Raw genomic sequence first — 23,433 nt, 5'->3', positions numbered from 1 at the left:
ATAGCCTTATTTCCAACACATCTTTTTCTTTAAATGTGCCGAATATAATTAAACGTGTTGGCTGGGCATTTATAAAATATTTGCTCCGTTTTTTTAAATAAATTTTGTTGACGGTTACTTTATTTCTTTATTTTATTTTACTTTATTTCTAGCTCGTAAGCCACTTTAGCTTTCTTAGAACTTCGAGTGTTGAAATGGCTGACGATTTTGTCATTTTATATAATTGCAGTTCAAAATAATAGTATGCAGATAAAAAATGGATGAATTTTTAAAGAAAATGCATTTACTTTCAACAATAAAAATCTGTTTAGATCAGCCCGTTTGCCTGTAACGAGATCTTGTCTGATTTATAAGAATTTGTATGTATACAAAAAGCGGTGCGGCCAGATTGGGCTGAAATCAAATATTTTAATGTATATTTAAAAGAGCTGGGCAACCGCTATTTTTTTTGGTCCGATATCCGAAAGTCCGACAGTTTGATTTCCTTATCCGCTTTCGGTAGTCCGATAGTTTTCCTAATTTGCCCGTCCGATAATCGATATTTCAATAGTCAGAAATCTTACAAAAAACTTGAAAGCTTTTTTTTGATTAATTTAACCAATCTGGAAAAAAATGCACTTTTAATAAGTTTTTCAAAATTAAAAGAATGACTTTAGATTTACAACGAGTACAGAACCTAACATACAAAGTTTAACAAATGGAGGGTGGATAATTGATTTTATAGCTTATGTATTTTTTTGTGAATTTTTTTGACAAAAAAAATATAAGCTATAAAATCAATTATCCACCCTCCCATCAGGGCCATCCAGCTCTCGTCCAGCAAGTAGAGATTGAGGAACACTATTTTCTCAAAGTTAACAGCCGTCGGATCTTTTCGGTCTTAAAATGTCAGATCCCATACTAAGGAGCCTCTCTACGGCCGCAAATTGAAAAAACAAATTGAAGTTGTAACTGGTTGTTTAGTACTTTTAGAATGATTGAAACACTTTTTTTTTCTTTTTTTTCCTTTGTGTTTAGGGATAGTTTTATTGAGAGAAAAAAGAGACCTAAACATAGACCATACTTCACAGACTTTTTTTGGTCATTGAACTACACTTTCTCATATAGTTGAAAAGTCATCTTCCCCACCTGCCATCACTTCGATCGCGCCTTCGATCTCCTCAACAGGAACATCATTCTCACGATCAGAATCCTGGAAATTTTATGATACAAAAAAAGAAACTCAGTACTGGTTAGGTACCTCGGCGATAAAATGCTAAAATCTAAAAAAATGGAAAGAAATATGAAAATCACGTTCAGATAAACTCATTATTTATTAGTAAAAAACAATCCTTTCCATGTTATTTAAACATATTCTCTGTAACCCAAAGTAAAATAATTTAACTACTTATTGATTTCTCATTACAGATTTAGATTTTTAAAAGAAAAAAATATATATTTTTCTCCCATCTATGACATCATCCTCTATTCTGCCATTTCCCTACTACTTAACTATTCCAAATTTAACAATTAAAAACCTAAACCTCCAATTCTAACTGGGGTTTCTGATAACTCTATTTTTTGTATAAAAAAGCGCACAATTCCAGACAGAACAAGAAACTAGTGACTAAAAAAAGAAATGCTTAAAGTGTTTAAAATTGTACTTTGTACTTTTACTGCATTGTGATTCATATTTATGAGTTTAACTTTTCAGTTTCACTGTATTTTGTATGTGCTAATTTTTGTTTTATATGAATAGATATTATTATTATCTGACGTTTATATGACTCTAAATTCATATTTTAGTTAATTTCTTTTTTGTTCAGATTAAAGGGTATCAGAGTTACTTAAATTTATAAAAAACGTTGTTCAAGAAGCATATCATTTTAAACTAAACAAGAAGACCAATACAGCAGTCAGGATTACCAACGTACCTGCTCATCCTCTAAAACACCAGAAAGCTTGATCTTGAAGACAGCAACGTAAGTCGCACCGTTATCCATTGCTATGCACAAGGTCTTTCTGGAGAAAGCAAACTCATTGAGCAGATCTATCATGACCTTGGCTAGATAATCGCTTCTCTGCTGGACAAGAATCTATTTTATGCCCATGTAACGTTTTCTCGCTTGGGAGTTTTGCAACTACACCAGTTATTGTATTGTTATTATCAATACAATGTTAATGTACATATAGTGATGGCAGAGATAATAAAAGGAGACTCAACAACAATAATAAAAATGCTTTTTTTTCCTAAGACAAATATTATTCTTAAACATACAAGCACACTAACACGGTGCCGTGTTACGTTACACACAAAAAAATATAAGAGAAGAAGCATAGCGGCTAAGTATACTCAGAACACAAAACTCCCCCCCCCCCCCCCCCGTTAACTAATTAACTACGAAAAGGGGAATGTCACTTTCATCAATAAATAAACGTTTATGTTCGCAGCACTACATTCAATCGGGTAAAGTTTGTTAACCGGCCTATTTATACTTTTATACTCGTTGTTCTGCTTGTAACGTACCGTAGCGCTTCTGACTTCTTTGTCAGAAGAAAGATTCACTTCGTCTATGATTCCAACTTTCCATAAAATTCGCGACTTTGGGGCATCGTCAATTAAGACAACATCTCCGCATTTGATTTGTCCAGATCCATTATCTTTGGAGATTTTGTGGTGTTCACGTAAATTCTTTAAATATTCTTCTTTCCAACGTGTTCTAAAATGACTTAAGACCATATTAACGTGTTTATGTTGTTCAACTATTTCGACTTGTTCACAATTCCTTGAATCTTCGGCTATCGCTTCCAGATTTAACTTCCGACCAAACACTAAATGGTTAGGAGTGAGCACTTCGTCACCAACCTCTTCATAAACGAATGTCAATGGTCGGTTATTGATGACGCATTCGACTTCTTGAATGACTGTCATCAATTCTTCATAGGTTAGTCTAGAATTGGTGAGTACTTTCTTTAAACACCTCTTTGTTGATCGTACAAGTCTTTCGAATATTCCACCCCACCATGGGGCGGCCGCTACATTGAAACGCCATTTGATTGACTTAGATGCGACAAAAGCTTGAGTTTTCCTCCGCTGTGAACTGCGTGCCATTATCCGACAAAATCTCCGACGGAACGCCACGTTTTGCAAAGAATCGTCGCAGACCACGAATAGTTGCTGTCGCTGAACAATCGGGAACTAAATCTAACACAAGTGCACGGGAACTGCAGCATGTAAACAAAAATATCCAGACTTTATGTAAGGTGCTAGACCCATGTACTGTTTTTACATATAAAGGTCCAGCATAATCTACTCCAGTGTACTTAAAAGCATGTTCGTTATTCAAACGACTCACAGGCAACGGTGGAGAAATAGGATAAAGGTATGGCTTCCCTTCAAACTTTCTACAAAGAAAACATTTCCGAATTAAACTTTGAATTAAACATCTAGCCTTGGGAACCCAGAACTTATTTCTTAACTCATTCAGTGTTTCTTTCACACCATTGTGTTTCACGAGGACATGACAGTGCAAAATAATTAGCTTTGAAAGATAACAGCTCCGAGGTAGAAATATCGGAAACTTTGCATTGTATGGAATTGGAGCATTCTTTAAGCGTCCTTCACATCGAACGATACCGTCCACTTCAACTAAGCGCAAATCTTGCCGCAACTGTTTGTAGCTCGATGCAGTCATAACGTCACGTTGAACATGTTTGATCCACATAATAATTGCTTTTTCTCGTTCATCACTTAATAAAGTTAAGATTTTCAAACCATTTAGTTTTCTTAATCTCAATTTCAAATTATTCACAAAACGTAATATCCAGGCTGTGACTCTTAATAAACGTTCATAGTTATTAAATTTTTCTATGTCAATAAAGGAAAGGTCTGGATAATGTACACTGCTTGAAACAATGCAAGTTAATTCTTGGTACTTTCAAAAATTAAATCATAAACTGGCCATGCAACTGTTATACTATTTAAAAAATCTGGGCCCTTAAACCAAAAACAATTATCTTTAAAATTATTTAAAGATGATCCACGTGAAATAATATCTGCGGGATTCCGATGTGTTTCTACATACTTCCATGACTCAATGCCATAAAGTTCTCTAATTTTAAGAAGTCTATTTTGAACAAAAGGTTCATATTTCTTAGCTGAATTGTTAATCCAATGAAGGCAAATTGTTGAATCAGTCCAACAAATAATCCGAGAAATGTTATACACACTTTCAAGCTTATTTTCAACATTAATCATCAATTCGGCTAGTAATAAAATAGCACTAAGTTCAAGACGAGGTATAGTTGTTTTACTTAATGAGGCTACTCTCGATTTAGAGGCAATCAAAGTAGAACAAGAATGTGTCTCATCAAAAATTCGAATATAGATACAACATCCATATGCCTTATTGCTTGCATTGGAGAAACCATGAAGTTTGAGTTTATAGTTAGGCAAAAAATTTGTAGAGTTAAGATACCACCGTGGAACCATCAAATTGCTTGAAGAAAAAAAGTCATTTAAAATAGATTGCCACTCGGTTAAATTTTCTTCATCAAGATAATCTTCCCAACTCATCTTGCTAACACTTAAATTTTGGAACAAAACTTTTAATTTAACTACTACTGGATTTATAAGTCCTAATGGATCATATATACTTGCAACAAATTTAAGAACTTCTCTTTTCCTTGGAATATCAACTGCCATTTTCATTAAATCTTTAAAGCAAAAAATTAGAATATCCTTTTGTTTGTTCCAGGATATACCAAGGACTTTAGTTTCAGGTTTAGGTGTAAAGCTGTTTATTTATAAATTTATTAATTTCAGCAAGTTTTGTACGATAAAATATGACAAAACCTGTAGCTAAATTTTCTTCTTCTTGTAATTCAGTTTCATTTTCAATTAAATATGTGATTTCTTCATTTAAATGTTGTACTTTGGTAAATTTTTCAATAAGAGTGTCACGTAAACTAGTCAGGATATCAATGGTGTTATCATCTGAATTGAAGTCCTCAATGCCTTCAAAAACCTTATCAATAAGACGCTTCACAGAATTAATATTGGTAGTACGAACTCTACGTTTGCCTACGTTTGAACACAACACCAGTGGACAGTCATGCCAAGAAAGCTTCTGTTGTGGGCGGATCAGCTGTCTGTAGAGATGGTCACACGATTGACTTTCTCTAAGCTGTTGGTGAGGGTAGTGAAGTCGCAGAGTACTTGATCTATATGATATCTAGTTGCAGTTGTTTACAGAAATTTAAATTTAATGAAATAATAAAATGAATCAATTAATGAAACATTTCAATATCAAAGTTTTTCTCTCCAAATAATTAGAATATTAAATATATAAAAAATTAGAATATTAAATAGGTCATAAAAAAATTTAAAACCTATTTATTATTCTAATTATTTGAACAGACAACAGTTATTTCAATTACATTTACTGATTTACAGAATACTGCTATACCTCGCAACACTGATAGCATAGACATGTACTAACAGTATAGCGAGGCATAGCAGTAGGCTGTACCTCGCTATACCTCGCTATACTTCGCTATACTCAACATATGGTACATTTTTGCCAGGACATTTCCATTTCTTTGTATTTATTGATTGTCCCATTTGTTTCGCGAATATTCTAAGATTTGTCCCATTTTTTTAAAAAGTATAAAACCCATCAATTATTGTTTTTTAAGTAATTAATAAGTTATTAATGCTTTAAAAATATTGCTTAGTTGCAAAACTGAAACTGGGGATCAGTAACACCGGTTTTGGTTGCTAGGCTTTTGGTGTAGTGAAGTATTTCGTCTGTCCAGTTTACTGTAGTAAATCTATATTTATGCAGCTTCTTCGTAGCGCAATTGGTAACTTAAGCAACTATGGCCAATGTATTTTGGAACTTTAAGGGTAAGGAGGATAAAGATCTTACCCGAAATCCACCTTACTGCGCTGTTGGGCTGACAATCTAACAGCGCTGACGGACACTTTGAATTGTTGCAGCAGTTGAAATAGAGAATGACGTGCCCCCGGTCGGAAAGGGATGGAGCAACAGTTAAAGTTGTCAGAACACAGGAGATATGTGCAATTGTGCACCCAGGTGGTACTTTGCATAGTCACTTTAGTCAAGCGACGTTTAACACCGGTAAAAATTTCAGATGCCACCTTGCTGAAACGCATTTGGGTGTTAACGTTTCCTTCATGTACATACAAGTGCATAAAAGTGCAGAGAATATGGGATAATGCTGAGGAACAAATACATAAACCGCAAATGTTGTCTTTGCTGTTTTTGAATTTGCACTTGTTCGATAAAAATAATTTATTTCATTTATAAAAATTTAGGAAAACGGAAATAGAAAATTTAGAGGGTTAGATAGTCGAAGTCCGATAGTTGTTTTTTTAGTCCGATAGTCTGGTACTTTTTACTTAGTCCGATAGTTATTGGAATATCGGATATCTAATATTGCTAGTCCGGTAGTCGAAGTCCGATACACATATTTTTATATATTAGTCCTATTATCTGATATCTTTTTTCTTAGTCCGATACTAGCAGAATATCGGAATATTGGAACTTTTTTCGGAAGTGCCCACATCTGCTAAAATATTGTTTTTAAAATGGCATCTACTTTCATACAATTACAACTTGACAGTGTACATAAAGTATTCGAGAATCTTTCCAATATCCTAATATCAGACTCTGTTATTTCTGATACCTTGTCAGTATTGTCAAAAAATTTGCGAGCGGTATTGCCACCGTTGCTGTTACCACCGTCCTGGTTTGGTTGATCAACGGCAAGACCCATTTCTTGTTAAAACTTTGTTGTAGCTAGATTTTTTTGTAATTTTACATTATCTTTAGCATCTTTGCATCGTGCTTGCCACTGTGTTGATTATGCTTGCCGCTGTGTTGATCAACATGTTTTTTTTTACTATGTGACTATTAGTGATTTATATTTTTGCGAAAACATTCAACAAGAGATTACTTAACATTCCAGGGGGAAACATTAAAGCGGGACCTCCAAGTACTTTTTTGTAACGGTTTGTGAAATCCGCGCAATTTTAAATAATAATTCTACTTAATACTATTTCTCAACATTTTCTAGTAAAAATTTATACAAATTATTACTACCTTCATTGTTCCTTTGTTGTTCCATTCATTACTACCTTCATTGTTATATGGAAGAGCTTACTCAAAGAAACACACATGAAACACACATGAAACACACATGAAACACACATGAAAGTTACAAATTCTAAATAGGTAATGATAACACAACAACTTTCTGTTTACATCATTTCCACAGGCATCAATTTGGGAGCTGTGATTTCGCCGTAGAAAAGCTGTTTTTTGAGTGACAGCACAAAGGACTGTTGATTGCTGTTTTATAACTATTGCTTGCCGGGGGTAACTCCATCGCTTTTATTGATATTTTAAAATGATTTTGGTATATCTTGGTGGGTATTCGAAAATTTAATTTTTTCCATCTAAATTATCATATTTTCCGTGTGTGCAGCGTCACCATGTTTAAATAGAAAGGCACTTCTGGCAACTTCGTATGCAGTCATTTAAATAGATGAAGAAAAACATTTAAAATGAACTGTTGTTAAGAATACCTTTCAGTCTCTGACTTTACCCTAAATTTTGGCTGCTCCGCTGATTGCATGCATACAAAATCTTATTAAATGGACAAAATCTCGTTAATGTCGAACAGGCTTACCAAAAAAATTTGCTTTTGTTAAAAGTAAATGCATCTTCAATGACAATTCATTCATTTTTTAATTGCATACTATTAATTAGAACTGCAGTGATGTAAGAGATGAAATTTGTTAGCCATTTCAACACTCAAAGTTCCAAGAAAGCTAAAGCAGCTAAACTATTCCATTGTCCATTTTGTTTCTGACAACCCATATGCTTCAAACTATAGAGCATATAATCTGCAAAATGCCTGCGATTAATACATAACAATTTATATAAAATTAATGCATAACAATTTATATAGTAAAGCAAATAATTTGATCGTTAGTATGATTTATGACAGGTTATAAGCAACCAGGGCTAGGGTAGGTTGGGATATAATGAGCACCTTAAATGAAAAGGGGAATTCTTTCCAAAATAATTATGCTGAACCCAAAGTTTTTGACCATAAACAATCTTTATAGGTCACCACTCACAATCCACTTTCAATTTTGAGTACAAGAAATATTTTCTTAAAAAAACAGAGGTTTTTACAAAACACCAAAAGTGCTCATATTTCCTGGACCACTGGGTAAAATGAGCGCTTCAAATTAGTAGGTGAAAAATGTTAAATTAACCAAAAAAAAACAATCCGAAATGATGCATTTAATAGAGATTTGGAGAAAAATGATAAAGTAATCAGTTTAGCATCTAATAACATAGCATTACCTATTTTTAGACAAATTTTAAAAGTTTGCAGTTGCTATACAACAAAAAAAAGATTTCTGATTGTTTAGTCACAAAATATTATGTCAATCATAATATAATAACATACAATGCTTGTTAACATAAAATAAACATAATGCAATAACATAAGATTGTTTTATAATATTTATCAAAATAAGTCTCTTTATAAACACGTAATTGCTAAGTCAGGTTTTATTTGCAGCTGCAACAAAAACACTTTTCAGTTTACGCTTTCTAGTACATATTTTGCAGAACCAACTCCTAGATGGCGATTCCATGTCTGTTCAACTGAATTGTATCTCGATCTTAGTGATTTAAAAAATGAGATATCTAGAGGCTGTACTTTATGGGTAAAATGACTTAAAAGGCTTAATACGATCACATTATTTTGATGGCTGCCATGCCATCTAATATTAGTAAAGTTGATGTAATGCAATTTGATGGTTGTGTAAATTTTATGAAGTGTTCAAACCAGATATCAGTTCTTCATTCATACCAACAACGGACCACTGTCAGCACTTATGCCGTGCTGCGTTGCCGCGTAGGCTTGCAGATCGTATTTACATCGGTCCGTTATCGGAAAGCTGCAGGCGGTTCGGCAGCGGACCGATGGCGGCAAATCGACAACTTTTGAACAACGGTCTGTCAGCGGCAAACCGATGATAAAGCGATAGCGGAATAGCATAATAAGTTTTGGCTAAGATTTGAATGCATTGATATACATATTATTTTTGTATTTTTGTTTGAATAGAACGCATTTATCGTTAGCAAAATTGAATATATCTTTCAGCGCAATATTTACTCATAAAAGAATGGCAAATCCTGCCGATGCCTGGAAGGCACATCAAATACCTTTTGACATTGTGCATTGGTATATAGCCATTAAATACGAATTTATTATACTAAAATTCTCCTTGCACCAAAAAACACTACCCCAACTGTAATCATTAGGTCATACGTGGCAACGCTTAAGCTCGGTGAACAAATAGAATAATCAGAAGTTACAATAAAAATCATTTTAAGATTGCAATTTACAATTACAATATGAATATTAAAGTCACAATAATATTTTTTTATTTAAAGCAGAATATATAAAATATTTGTATATAGGTTATTGCTTAACTTGCGTTTAGCAAACATTTAAAATATAAAATAAATAGTTAATTTTAAACATATCTTTAAGTTTAGTTTATTCTCATTTCAATCGAAAACTAAATATACTCGGAAAGCCATAATGTGTTGAAAATCGATTTACGTTGCAGTCTGCAAACTTCTAACTTTTACCTGAAAACAGACAATGATATTTAATGAAAATATTGAAACAGTTAAGTTTAGAGCTATTACAACAAAGATAATAAACTTACCTTCTCAGCCCTTAAAAACGTTTTTGTTTAAAATAGTCTGATCATCAGTTATTGACAAATAACTCCAGATACTAAGTTTATCTACATTGAATAAATATAAATTTAATTTTATTATTTAAGCATAATTTAAAACATAAAAACACAATCAAAGCGAAATATCAAAGAAGATTTGTCTTTATTCAATTACGCTTTAAAGCAAAAAAATTGGAAATTTGATGAATTTTGGTACAAATATGAAAAAGATATTCCAATGTTAGCCTCTAAAGCAAGAGTGGTTTGTACTTCGCCTGCTAGTTCCGTAGGGCCAGAATCTCCTCATTCAGTGTTGCTAACTTTATTCATCGAAAAGAAAGATGTAACATGAGCTCAAGAAACTTACGTTACTCAATGCTCCTTAAAGAGAAGATATGATTAAACTTACTTCAAAATTTGATATTTAATGTAACTCAGAATGGAAGTAATTCGCTTATATAGTTTGTATTTTATATTTTTCATAATTTTCATATTTCACTTATGTAATTTGTATTTTATATTTTTATATTATGATGATCTGGAAGAAATTTTATACATTTTATTATGAAATATGTCTTTTAAAAATGCCAATGCGGGGTTCGGCGATTTGACAAACCAGAAAAATTGTGCGATTACTTTAACACATTATAGCATTTGTTTTAACTATCAGTTATTATTATTTTCTTTTAATATATTATTTATGTAGTTCCTAAACATTTTAGCATTTGCAAACAGGGCCGTGGCTAGGCTCTCCCACTCCCCAGCGATTTATGGGGTTGTTTTTTTATTATAAGGAGCATTTTTTTTTAAGTTGTACCTAATAATAAGGGATATTTTTTGAAGATTTATTTGGCTATAATTCTACGGGTTTATAAAATACGTTTCAAATGGGACTTAGCGATATGGTTAATTGCTGCCTTTTTCTTGCTTCAGCGATTGATTTCGTTTGTATAATTGTACATTTTATTATATTCTTAAACAAAAGCAATCAAATCTTATTTGGCTTTTAATTTGCTTTAAAAGTGTCAAAATTTTAGTTGTAATTTGTTTTAAAACACTGACTAGTTTTTTGTTTTTGATTCAGACTTTTCATACAGTTAGACTAAATTGGTCTGCATTTTACAATCATTTTCTAAATTTCGAATTAATAATATTCAGCGTGGTTCTTGTTAATAGCGTTAAAGTGGTTGTTGTTATTCAGTGTGGTAGATAACAACAACCACGATGACCAAAATGAAAATTATTTGGGTGCATAAGCCTTTACTAGAAAGTCTATCGGCCTCCGATGTCCCTGACGGAAATCGTTTTTAATCAAATAAATTATACTTGATTTATAATTTTTGCAAAACTTTTTGAAAGGTCCATGTCCCACACTAAAAATATTTGATAATACGTTAAACGAATTATAAAATATGTTTAGGGACGTTAGAGTCGATTAACGGCTTTAATTGAATTTTTTCAATAACTAAAGTTTTCATAAAGACGGAATATTTTATTTCCTAAATAGAATATATTTTTTGCGACAGAATTGCTTACTGTCATTATGAGGTTTTCTCTCTCCGCATAAAAATATACTTTTTGAAAAAATGTATTTTGCACTAATTAATCTTTAAATTGCTTAATAATGTAAAAACAAACGTTTAACTTTCTTCCATTTTTTCTGGCGACAGGAAGCGAAAATTTGCGCCCACCCCCTTCCCTTTGGCGGCCGACGCAAGTTAAGAAGTGGAAACCACTGAAGGCAACCTTTTCATCTTTTTGCATACAATATAACTTCTGATGGCAAACGCCAGCGGTTTTCACCTTTTGGTTGGCGCCAGCCTCCTAAAAAAATTTCCAGCAGTGGCCGCCAATCGGAAGGCGAAAGCTACTGTAAGCAGAGGCAAAAACATTCTGCCCGCAAAAATATTTTGGGAGGCGGACGGCAATTCTTTGCACCTCCAAAAAGAGTTCGTGTTTCGGCATAATCTTACTTTGCCGCCGGAAGGGATTATTAACGCTGATGCGTTATATCACCATAAAAAATAATGTTTAATCAAAAAGCGCAATATAAAGGAAGTTTTCGAAAAAGTGCGCTCTTTCGGAAAAGTGACGTAGTCAAGGATTGGCATGGATAGGAAGCAACCCACCATGTTTATTAAACTTGCCCCCAATTTACAAAACCCCTCCACAAAAATGGTCCGCATACACGCAGAATAATTCCTAACATTATAACCCAGAAGTACCCAGAAGCAGGCAATTCTCCTTAATACGCTGTTTTTCTTACCAATCAGTATGTTAAAACAACATAAAATGACTTTGTTACTTGATAAAAGTAAATAAAATAACTTACTTTTTACTTACTTACTAAGTAAAGTATAGTATTTCAATGATAAAAATTTACATTTACTTGTAATGGTAACTAGTTTTTTTTTTAAATAGTTTTTGTGTAAGTTGCTTATATTAATTTTTGTTACTTTTACGCATAAAAGTAATTTCATATTACGATGCTGTATTCTCTTACTTTTTAAAGTAAATATGACTTTTTTAAAATCTTATATTTACGTAAGATCACTTTCAAAAATAATTTACTTTTACATGTAAAAAGTAAATTACATTTCGATACAAACTGTTTGCATAAGTATAAATCTAAATTACTTTTTAAAGTAAATTACTTTCACACGGCTTACTTTTAAAAGTAATTTACAAAAAGTAAATAACTCTTTTATGTAAACTACATTTTTAATAAGTTTTTAATAAGTTACGCATTTTTAAAATTAACTTTATGTAAGTCATTTTACACGTAATATAATGTTATTTTTTAAAAAATGAATTACTTTAAAATGTAAATATATTTCATAATTTAATCTAAGTTATGTAAAGTAATTTTTTTTTTAAAGTAATTTTTTTTTTACATCAAAATAAGTAAAAGTGCCATCCCTAAGATCATTTCTTGTGTATCGAGGATATTTTAGCAAATCAAATTATTTATATGCGTTTTAGAAGATACACTCTAGTAAATGCATTCCTCTATAAACTTAATTAACTTCTTTATATAACTACTATATAAAAATCATTATATAACCAAAATTCTGGAAATTTATTAAATGCAAAATAGAAAACTTCGCGTAGGCTCATATTACTCAGATGATTATAACACCCTAATCTACCCTATTAGTGATCCGACGGCTGTTAACTTTGAGAAAATAGTGTTCCTCAATCTCTACTTGCTGGACGAGAGCTGGATGGCCCTGATGGGAGGGTGGATAATTGATTTTATAGCTTATATTTTTTTTGTCAAAAAAATTCACAAAAAAATACATAAGCTATAAAATCAATTATCCACCCTCCATTTGTTAAACTTTGTATGTTAGGTTCTGTACTCGTTGTAAATCTAAAGTCATTCTTTTAATTTTGAAAAACTTATTAAAAGTGCATTTTTTTCCAGATTGGTTAAATTAATCAAAAAAAAGCTTTCAAGTTTTTTGTAAGATTTCTGACTATTGAAATATCGATTATCGGACGGGCAAATTAGGAAAACTATCGGACTACCGAAAGCGGATAAGGAAATCAAACTGTCGGACTTTCGGATATCGGACCAAAAAAAATAGCGGTTGCCCAGCTCTTTTAAATATACATTAAAATATTTGATTTCAGCCCAATCTGGCCGCACCGCTTTTTGTATACATACAAATTCTTATAAATCAGACAAGATCTCGTTACAGGCAAACGGGCTGATCTAAACAGATTTTTATTGTTGAAAGTAAATGCATTTTCTTTAAAAATTCATCCATTTTTTATCTGCATACTATTATTTTGAACTGCAATTATATAAAATGACAAAATCGTCAGCCATTTCAACACTCGAAGTTCTAAGAAAGCTAAAGTGGCTTACGAGCTAGAAATAAAGTAAAATAAAATAAAGAAATAAAGTAACCGTCAACAAAATTTATTTAAAAAAACGGAGCAAATATTTTATAAATGCCCAGCCAACACGTTTAATTATATTCGGCACATTTAAAGAAAAAGATGTGTTGGAAATAAGGCTATTACATAATTATTATTATTATATAATATCTCTATTTGTTTACTTTAATTTTACAACTTTTTCCATTTCTTTTTTTTTTTTTTTAATTTTTAAAAATGTAAAAAGTACTTTAGAGAAAAATTAAAATAATTTACCAAAAAAACGTCGTTACGTAAGTTTCAGTGACTTACCAAACGTGGGCCATACTTTTGTATTTTCTTTTGATTCGGAGCTTATATTTATCTCTTTTTTGTTTTTAGTTTTTGTTTGTATTTTTTACTTTTCTTCGTTTTATTTTCAACACTTTGTATTTTTGAAAAACATAACGTAAAACTAACATATTGTTTTCACGCTAAGACTCTGTAAATTACATAAAAATTGATTTTTATAAAACAGAATAGCATTACTAATGAGCGAAACAAGCTGTTGTTAAGAAACCGAATATATTTACATTATATTCAAAAACAAAAACAAAAGTTACATGCAAGTCAATCGGTCCATTGGATTTCGTGTGTATCTGCAACATTTTCGTTTATCAAAAGTGGCTCATTTTCTATAATATTTTGGCGAGCTGAAATAATAAAAAGTATTAAGGCATTGTTTGTTGAGTAAATGAACAAATATCAAAATGTCAGAGCTTCGTTGAAAAAGACGAAAACCTCAAGAACTTACCTGCTCTTATTTGGGGTCTCATGAAACGAAAAAACCATCTCACCGGCACAATTAAACACGGTAAAAAAACTAATGAGAAAGTTACACAATCAAGTGCTTTGACTAATTTGTAATACAGTTTGTCGTTGAGAATCGGGAATGTTCCGTCGCGAAGAATGGCAAACAACGCTAGCAAAAACAATAGAAAGGAGTCGAAATAGTTCGTAGCTTGATCTTTGAATGGGAAACATGTCGCAAATGTAACAAACAAAACGGTAGAGGTCAGAGTGACAAATTCGTCTCGCGCAAATTTACTAAGAATTATAATTAATAGCTGCGAAAAAAAATAAAACGATACAAAAACGCGAAAGTCATCAGCGAACTTTCCGCGAAAAGACTCTAGCATTCCGTGTTGACGTGCAATTATTTTAAAGAACCTCCATTGTTTCCAAAAGTTAGTCATTAATACCAGCGGAAACCCTATAACGATAAGCAAAATGCACAGCACTGCTATCAACATGTAAAAACCATGAATTCTATCTCCGTAGTGGTGTACAGCATAAACATACGGGCGGTCAGGTTCTCCGGGAAATTTAACAGGTTGAAGTATAGCGAGTGAGATTCTGGTAATGTCAGCATACGTAAAAATCAGTATCGCTGTAAACACCTTCAGTAGGTGAGTATTTTCTGCTTCTGCGTTCCTTTCTAAAACTCTCTGGACTCTTTTGCTGTATTCAATTAGCTTTTGGTGTAAGCAACTGATGTTTGAAATTATGATCAAGGAAACAAACAAACACACAGGGAAAAAATAGTTAAAAAACGTCTTATCTAAGTTATTCCAATCGTTAAAAAGACAAATGTCATTCGTCATTCTGTTTTGCTGCAATCCGTTAAAGCTAATAATACCAGTAATTGCGCACAACAAGGGCGACTGGTTAAACACGTTCTTGCTTAAATGGTACGGTAGAACTTGGTAAAAGTAAATGAAAGAGTTAATCCAGTTCTCGTAAATGCACACGTTCAAGAAGACCATACAAAAACAAGTGAACAGGAATATGCCGGCGAAGAAAAGTAGCAGCCACAACAACCAGTTGTAATCGCCACATCTCGGAAGACAACGTTCGCTGCCGAGTGCTACTGTCGTGTTTGAGGAACACACAGAACACAAATAACCGTGTCTTCCACTGTTACATTGTTGATTAGAGTCAGACGTGTTTAAGTTACAAGACAAACGATCACACGGTTTGCAATAACCTTGTGGGCATGGGTAGGTTGTTTCAGCGTCCTGTGCAACACCTCTTTCAGAAATATTCGCGTACATCCCATCTAAGATTGAAACGCTTCCGTCAGCATTGCAAAACAGTCCTTTTTTACGGTTTTTCGCGTTACTACAAACGCATTCTTTTTTACCTTTTGAATAGGAGTAGGCAAATGGGCAATACTTGCGATCGCCACGCAGTTTAGCAACGACGTTTTCAAAGTAAACAGCTACAGTGAACGCAGTTCTAGGTTCTCCCGTTAGCACGAACTCTATGGAGTTGTTTGCTACGAACGTAGAGTAACAGACTGCGGAGTCATCCACAACAACGTCCACAACAGTCGAAACGGGGTTGTTTAACTCGTCTCTCAAAAATAGCGAAGGTTTGAAAAGCTCACCAGGGTATTTGTCCTTCCAGTCCGATGAGTTTAGCTGCAGCGTGATTGGGTTTGTAACGATCAAACGTGTGCCAAACTTCTTCTGAAGCACGATTAAGCTTTGTCCACTTTTCATACAGTTTCTCAATGAAGTTACAAATATATCATTCTCGCCGTCCTGTAGCGAAGTATTGTTTCTAAATGTCACACTGCCTGTTTTTTCAATGTTCATAAAACAGCTGTATCCTAAAAGATCCTCTGTCAAGTTAGTTCCGAAAGGCCCAGTTGACTCTACGTAGATTCCACCGCCCTTGAATGCTGTGCAGTTAAGAACGGTCATGGTGGCGTTTTTTTGCACATGTATTCTAGAATGCTCGAACAACGCGAGTGCTGCCCCTTTAACACCGTTGTTGTTCCAAAGATGGAGCTCACCATTAATTATAACGTCTGACATGTCCAAAACTATCGCCGTATTTGAGATCAGCGTAATGTAGTTGTAGTTACGGAAAAAAACTTTGCAATAAAGTGCAAACAAAGCGGCATACCCAACAAAGCTGGGTAAGTTCTGTGGGGAGAGAGGTTTTTCTGATACATTCACTGAACTAAACACCAGGTTAGAGCTCTCGGCGTATATAGATTGTCCTACCGTTCCATTGTTGCAATAAAAAACGCAGTCGGAATAAGATACATTCATCATGATTGTTTCGCTATAGTGACTTAAAGCACCGCCAAGCGGTGCGTGATTGTGTGAAAAGTTGCAGTTTGTGAAACCTACTTCATTGTTTATATTTGAATCAGGTATTGAATTGTAAATTCTAAACGCCCCTCCTTGCAATACTGCTCGATTTTTGGTAAAAGTTGTGTTTTTTACCAGAACTATATTGTTGTTCGAGAAATCTATAAAAAGTAATAAAAACCCAGCTCCAAATATGCCTGTATTGTTCAGGAACTGGCAACTGATGATTTTCAACGTATTATTTTTACTGGCTCCACGAAATGCCACACTTAATCCTGATCCGAGTATAAAAGAGTCCGCATTAGATTGTAAGTAGTTGGAGTAACCTGAGTTAAATCTAAATATGCAATCCTTAAAACTTATAATGGCAATGAATGAAGAATTTTTTTGGATAATAAGGGCTCCACCTCCAAATTGAATACTTGCTGGTATTGAGTTGTTCTCGTAAATCACGTGACTAAAACTTGCTTCTCCCGAACTCTCAAACAATACAGTTGAGTATCCAATGTTCCCAGTAAACCCCACTTTAAAGAAGGAAACATTTGTAACTCTTTTAAAGTAAAGAGCTGCAGATAAACGCACGTCGTCTTCGGTTTTGATCAAACCGCATTTTTGAATTGTAATTCGCGTGAATGAAATATTTTTGCAATCATCAACAAAAATACCAGTGTTATTCTTAATGCACGTCAAAGAAATATTGTCCATAGATCCAGTTATCAAAAGCCCATTAATATTCTTAAGAGTTTGGTTTTCTGATAGAACCTGGTTGTCTTTTAATATTATGCTTGTGTTGTCAACTAAATGTTGAAAAGCCTCTTGTATGCTCGGACAATGCCAATCAAACGTTTTTGTACATGTTCTGCTCTTAAAGTTAGAGTCTACTACAATCGTACGAGAAAAACCATCGTTTATATCAAGACATGCGATTGAAGTAAGCGATTGTAATACAGTTATCAAAAGTAGTTTCATCGGACTTAAAGCTATAAATATAGAATAAACATATTTATACTAAATTTCCATTTGTTTCTCTTTCTATATATATATATATAACAACTAAAATGAAATTGCACTTTAAATTCAATTCTCCTTTTGTAGAAAGCTGATTCAATCGCTGAAATTTGATTGGCTGATTCAATCGCTGTTTCAAATTTCAAAAATATTTGGAAGCTGTTCGAAAACAAACTAACGCATCATTTTGCAATCATGTGATATTTTTGTTTACTTTAAAGTTTTTTAAACCAGTTTAGTCTTTCATGAGGTGGCTGAATTAGTCGAAGGCTGTGAAAAGCAAAAAATTGCCAAGAACTAATGCTTTTCTTATGATTTTTTTATGTAACATTTTAGATAATATTCTATTTATTATAATAAAATATATCTATATCTTATATTAAAACAGTTTATTTATCACTCATAATATTTTTCTACATTATAATATGCATGGTTTTCCTTACAAGTATATTAATCTTAATATCTTCATGTAAAATTAATCTTTTATTTCTTAACTATCAAATGCAGAGTACCGGAAGACAAATGCATGGTAAACAGCTATAGCATATGAAAACAACCAACTAGTTTAATAGAATAAAACTAGTGATCTTTTGAGAAGAAAAACTTTGATTTTATTTATATTTTGAGACTGATATTCTATTTTATTCTTTGAGATACATTTTTTATATAAGCTCTCTGTTAACTATCAACTATTGTTATGACTTTAGTTTTTGTAAATTGATACTGCTAATTTACAAGTCCTGCATAAACTTTGCTTTGAAATTCTGACTTATACGTTTTAGTACCTTAATGCTGGAACCATCAAATGTCCAATAGCAACACGAATTTTTACATAACAAAAGCAAATGTCCAATTGCAACACTAGTTTTTACAAAAAACTAAAACATAAACTTAAACTTCAACTCAAACTTAGTAGGATTTTTTATTTCAATATGGTAGTATAATATATGATATAAATATATAATGCAATCGTATATGATACAAATATATGATATAATGATTTATGATATAAATATATGATACCATAATATTATATATAAATATATTATGATAATATGGTAGTAATTCTTAATGAATGTTTTTCACATGTAGTAGAGTTTACTTATGTAAAGTAAGATTTCAGTTTGAAGCATTATATTTAATTAATGCATTTAATTATATATAATTGTAAATTATATACAATATATAAATTTATTACCTAAAAAAACATAGTTTCACAGAGTAAAAGTAACTAAAGTAAAAGTAACTAAAGTAAAAGTAACATTATTTTTGTGATTTTGCTGGAACAAAGGTCTTAGTCGTGTGTAACTCACAGCGCAAAACTTATAGTTCCTCCAGCGTTTGTTCATTTCTGATACCTAGCAACAAAAACCAAGAATACAAAGTTCATAAACTATTGTAGACACAGCTGTGCTGCTAACCGTATAGTTTTGTTATTAACTTTCTAGGGCACAACATTGGTTAATTAAGAATTAAAAGGTGCATAAATAAATTTCCAATATTGTCACATTTCAGCTATTATAGTTTCTTTTTTTCTATTCTTTAGTTTCTTCTATTTGTTCTTTATTTAAACTTCAACAAATAAAGCGGGGAAACATTTTACTAATTACTATGGTGTTGCTGTAACATACCTTTCTGCAAAGGTTGTTACACCGTCACCATATTAAAGTAAGTAAGCACTTCTGGCAACTTCGTATACAGTAGCTAAAATAGATGGAGATAAACACATAAAATAAAGTATCATTAAATACCAGAGGTGAGCAATTCCGATAAAAGTTCCGATATTCTGCTAGTATCGGACTAAGAAAAAAGATATCAGATAATAGGACTAATATATAAAAACATATGTATCGGACTTCGACTACCGGACTAGCAATATTAGATATCCGATATTCCAATAAATATTGGACTAAGTAAAAAGTACCAGACTATCGGACTAAAAAAACAACTATTGGACTTATCGACTATCTGACCGTCTAAATTTTCTATTTCCGTTTTCCCAATTTTTATATATGACATAATGTATTTTTATCGAACAAGTGCAAATTCAAAAACTGCAAAGACAATATTTGCGGTTTATGTATTTGTTCCTCAGCATTATACCATATTCTCTGCACTTTTTATGTACTTGTAGGAAACCTTAACACCAAAATACGTTTTGGCATCTGAAATTTTTACCGGCGTTAAATGTCGCTTGACTAAAGTGACTATGCAAATTACCACCTAGGTGCACAATTACGGATATCTCCTGTGTTCTGACAACTACTCCTATTTTGTCTTTAACTGTTGCTCCACCCAATTCCGATCGGGGGCACTTCATTCGCTACTTCAACTGCTGCAACTAGTCAAAGTGTCCGTCAGCACTGTTAGATTGTCAGCCCAACAGTGCAGTAAGATGGATTTCGGGTAAGATCTTTATCCTCCTTACCCTTAAAGTTCCAAAATACATTAGCCTTAGTTGCCTATGTTACCAGTTGCGCTACAAAGAAGCTGTATAATATAGATTTACTACGGTAAACTGGACAGACGAAATACTTCACCACACCAAAAGCCTAGCAACCAAAACTGGTGTTACTGATCCCCAGTTTCAGTTTTGCAACTAAGCAATATTTTTAAAGCATTAATAACTTATTAATTACTTAAAAAACAATAATTGATGGGTTTTATACTTTTTAAAAAAATGGAATAAGTCTTAGAATATATGCGAAACAAATGGGACAATCAACAAATACAAAAAAATGGAAATGCCCTAGAAAAAACGTACCAAATGGTCAGTATAGCGAGGTTTAGCGAAATATAGCGAGGTATAGCCTACTGCTTTGACTCGCTGTACTGTTAGTACATGTCTGTGCTGTTAATATAGCGAGGTATAGCAGTATTCTGTAAATCAATAAATGTAATTGAAATAACTGTTGTCTGTTCAAATAATTAGAATATTAAATAGGTTTTAAATTTTTTTTATGACCTATTTAATATTCTAATTTTTTATATATTTAATATTTAATATTCTAATTATTTGGAGAGAAAAACTTTGATATCGGAATGTTTCATTAATTGATTCATTTTATTGTTTCATTAGATTTCTGTAAACAACTGCAGCTAGATATTATATCAAGTTAAAATGGACAAGTATTTGACATTTATGTCAAGTCGACTATCTAGTACTATGAGCCACAGAGATGTTTCATTAATTGATTCATTTTATTGTTTCATTAAATTTCTGTAAACAACTGCAGCTAGATATGTCAACTCGGCCTGATAATAAAATCAGCCAGAGGAGTGATGAAGAGGAGATGGTACAGCTCCAGTCAGAGAGATAGCCAGTTTACCACAGGCAACATAGCCAACCTGTCCATCATGCCATCACCCCGAATCTGTGAGTACATTAGATCTTACTTTGCCCCAAGCCAAAAAAAGATGGTTCGGAAGTGCTTAGGAAAGTTGCGCAGTAAGGGTTGTGACAAGGAGATCAAGTACTCCGCGACTTCACTATCCTCACCAACAGCTTAGAGAAAGTCAATCGTGTGACCATCACTACAGACAGCTGATCCGCACACAACAGAAGCTTTCTTGGCATGACTATCCACTGGTGTAGTTGTAAAACTCCCAAGCGAGAAAACGTTACATGGGCATAAAAGAGGTTCTTGTCCAGCAGAGAAGCGATTATCTAGCCAAGGTCATGATAGATCTGCACAATGAGTTTGCTTTCTCCAGAAAGATCTAGTGCATAGCAATGGATAACGATGCGACTTACGTTGCTGTCTTCAAGATCAAGCTTTCTGGTGTTTTAGAGGATGAGCAGGTACGTTGGTAATCCTGACTGCTGTATTGGTCTTCTTGTTTAGTTTAAAATGATATGCTTCTTGAACAACGTTTTTTATAAATTTAAGTAACTCTGATACTCTTTAATCTGAACAAAAAAGAAATTAACTAAAATATGAATTTAGAGTCATATAAACGTCAGATAATAATAATATCTATTCATATAAAACAAAAATTAGCACATACAAAATACAGTGAAACTGAAAAGTTAAACTCATAAATATGAATCACAATGCAGTAAAAGTACAAAGTACAATTTTAAACACTTTAAGCATTTCTTTTTTTAGTCACTAGTTTCTTGTTCTGTCTGGAATTGTGCGCTTTTTCATACAAAAAATAGAGTTATCAGAACCCCAGTTTGAATTGGAGGTTTAGGTTTTTAATTGTTAAATTTGGAATAGTTAAGTAGTAGGGAAATGGCAGAATAGAGGATGATGGCACAGATGGGAGAAAAATATATTTTATTTTCTTTTAAAAATCTAAATCTGTAATGAGAAATCGATAAGTAGTTAAATCATTTTACTTTGGGTTACAGAGAATATGTTTAAATAACATGGAAAGGATTGTTTTCTACTAATAAATAATGAGTTTAAATAAATGTGCCATTTGCCCTGCGGCCGTAGAGAGGCTCTTTAGTATGGGATCTGACATTTTAAGGGCAAAAAGATCCGACGGCTGAAATACCCACTTGTTGGATGACAGCTGGATGGCCCTGATGGGAGGGTGGATAATGTATGTTTTTGTTAAAAAATAAATTCAATTTATGCCTAATTTTTCTTGGACTGTACTTGTTAAACTTTGTTTATAAGGTTCTGAACTCGTTGTAAATCTAAAGTCATTCTTTTAATTTTGAAAAACTTATCAAAAGTGTATTTTTTTCAAAATGGGTTAAAATAATCAAAAAAAGCTTTCAAGTATTTTTAAGATATCATGCTTTTGAAATATCGATTACCGGACGGGTAAATTAGGAAAGCTATCGGACTATCGAAAGTGAATTAGGAAATCAAACTGTCGGACTATCGGATATCGGACCAAAAAAAAAAAAAAAATATCGGTTACCCAGTTCTGTATTTTAGAGACCACAAAGTTGTTGACTGTATTCATTGCAGGTACAGAAGGAGTGCTACTGTACATAAAATACTCATACACTGGTTTGACATTATCAAGCCTCTGCTATTACCAGCTGGAAAAATATCGGAAGATGTTTGAGAAGCTAGTCACAAAGCTTATAAAAAATATCCAACTTTTACATTCTAGAAAAGCCTCTAGAGTCATTAGGAACAAAGATACTTTGAATATGCTACTTACAATGTCTGATTTAACGTCAATTGACCATGTTGACGATATTAATGATGATATTCAAGACGAAAGTGAGGACAATTAACCTATTAAAATTGAAGTGATATTATTAGTGAAATAGTTTTCACTTAATTGTATCCTTACTGAATATATCGAATTTATATTTTTTTAATTGCTTTTTTTTTCTAATTCAATTGATAACTTATTTCTTTCAATGTAGGACGTCATATAGTAAGAAGTCATCAAACAAAGGTTTTTAGTTGTAAAATATTCTTGTCCATCTTTATCATTTTTTCCGCGTGTGCGCTGCAACATACTTTTGCAGAAAACTAGTTTTCCCGCTTTCTTATCTTTTAAATTTCATTAAAGACCAAATAGAAATTATAAAAGCTACTACGTAGTAATATTTGAAAAATATTTTAAAATATTAAGAGTCAATTGCGTTTAGTTTAATATTTTGATCACTTTTTAATTGTATAATAAATGTTTAATGTTTTATGG

The 23,433-nt window shown here is 32.5% G+C and overlaps 3 protein-coding genes across 3 annotated transcripts; all 3 read right to left on the bottom strand.

Moving 5' to 3' along the window:
• Positions 1-2,016: 2,016 nt before the first annotated feature.
• LOC149885292 (uncharacterized) lies at positions 2,017-2,911 on the bottom strand. Its single transcript, XM_090094662.1, has 2 exons — positions 2,476-2,911; positions 2,017-2,120 (listed from the first exon to the last, which is right to left on the bottom strand). Exons 1-2 carry the CDS (start codon positions 2,909-2,911, stop codon positions 2,017-2,019), a joined length of 540 nt encoding a protein of 179 aa, XP_089950788.1.
• Positions 2,912-3,041: 130 nt separating this feature from the next.
• LOC149885291 (uncharacterized) lies at positions 3,042-4,684 on the bottom strand. Its single transcript, XM_090094661.1, has 2 exons — positions 4,065-4,684; positions 3,042-3,816 (listed from the first exon to the last, which is right to left on the bottom strand). The coding sequence occupies exons 1-2, from the start codon at positions 4,682-4,684 to the stop codon at positions 3,042-3,044; spliced, it is 1,395 nt and encodes a 464-aa protein (XP_089950787.1).
• A 9,523-nt stretch (positions 4,685-14,207) lies between these two features.
• LOC149885290 (uncharacterized) lies at positions 14,208-17,911 on the bottom strand. Its single transcript, XM_090096011.1, has 2 exons — positions 14,454-17,911; positions 14,208-14,352 (listed from the first exon to the last, which is right to left on the bottom strand). Exons 1-2 carry the CDS (start codon positions 17,770-17,772, stop codon positions 14,270-14,272), a joined length of 3,402 nt encoding a protein of 1,133 aa, XP_089952137.1. The 5' UTR covers positions 17,773-17,911; the 3' UTR covers positions 14,208-14,269.
• Between the last annotated feature and the right edge of the window lie 5,522 nt (positions 17,912-23,433).

The sequence above is a fragment of the Hydra viridissima genome, unplaced genomic scaffold, assembly GCF_058129835.1.
Source record: "Hydra viridissima isolate aposymbiotic clone 2 unplaced genomic scaffold, HvirCarnegie_v1 scaffold_8, whole genome shotgun sequence".
Lineage (NCBI taxonomy): Eukaryota > Metazoa > Cnidaria > Hydrozoa > Anthoathecata > Hydridae > Hydra > Hydra viridissima.
The sequence above is the reverse complement of the archived record's forward strand: the minus strand, read 5'-3'. Positions and strand labels throughout refer to the sequence as shown.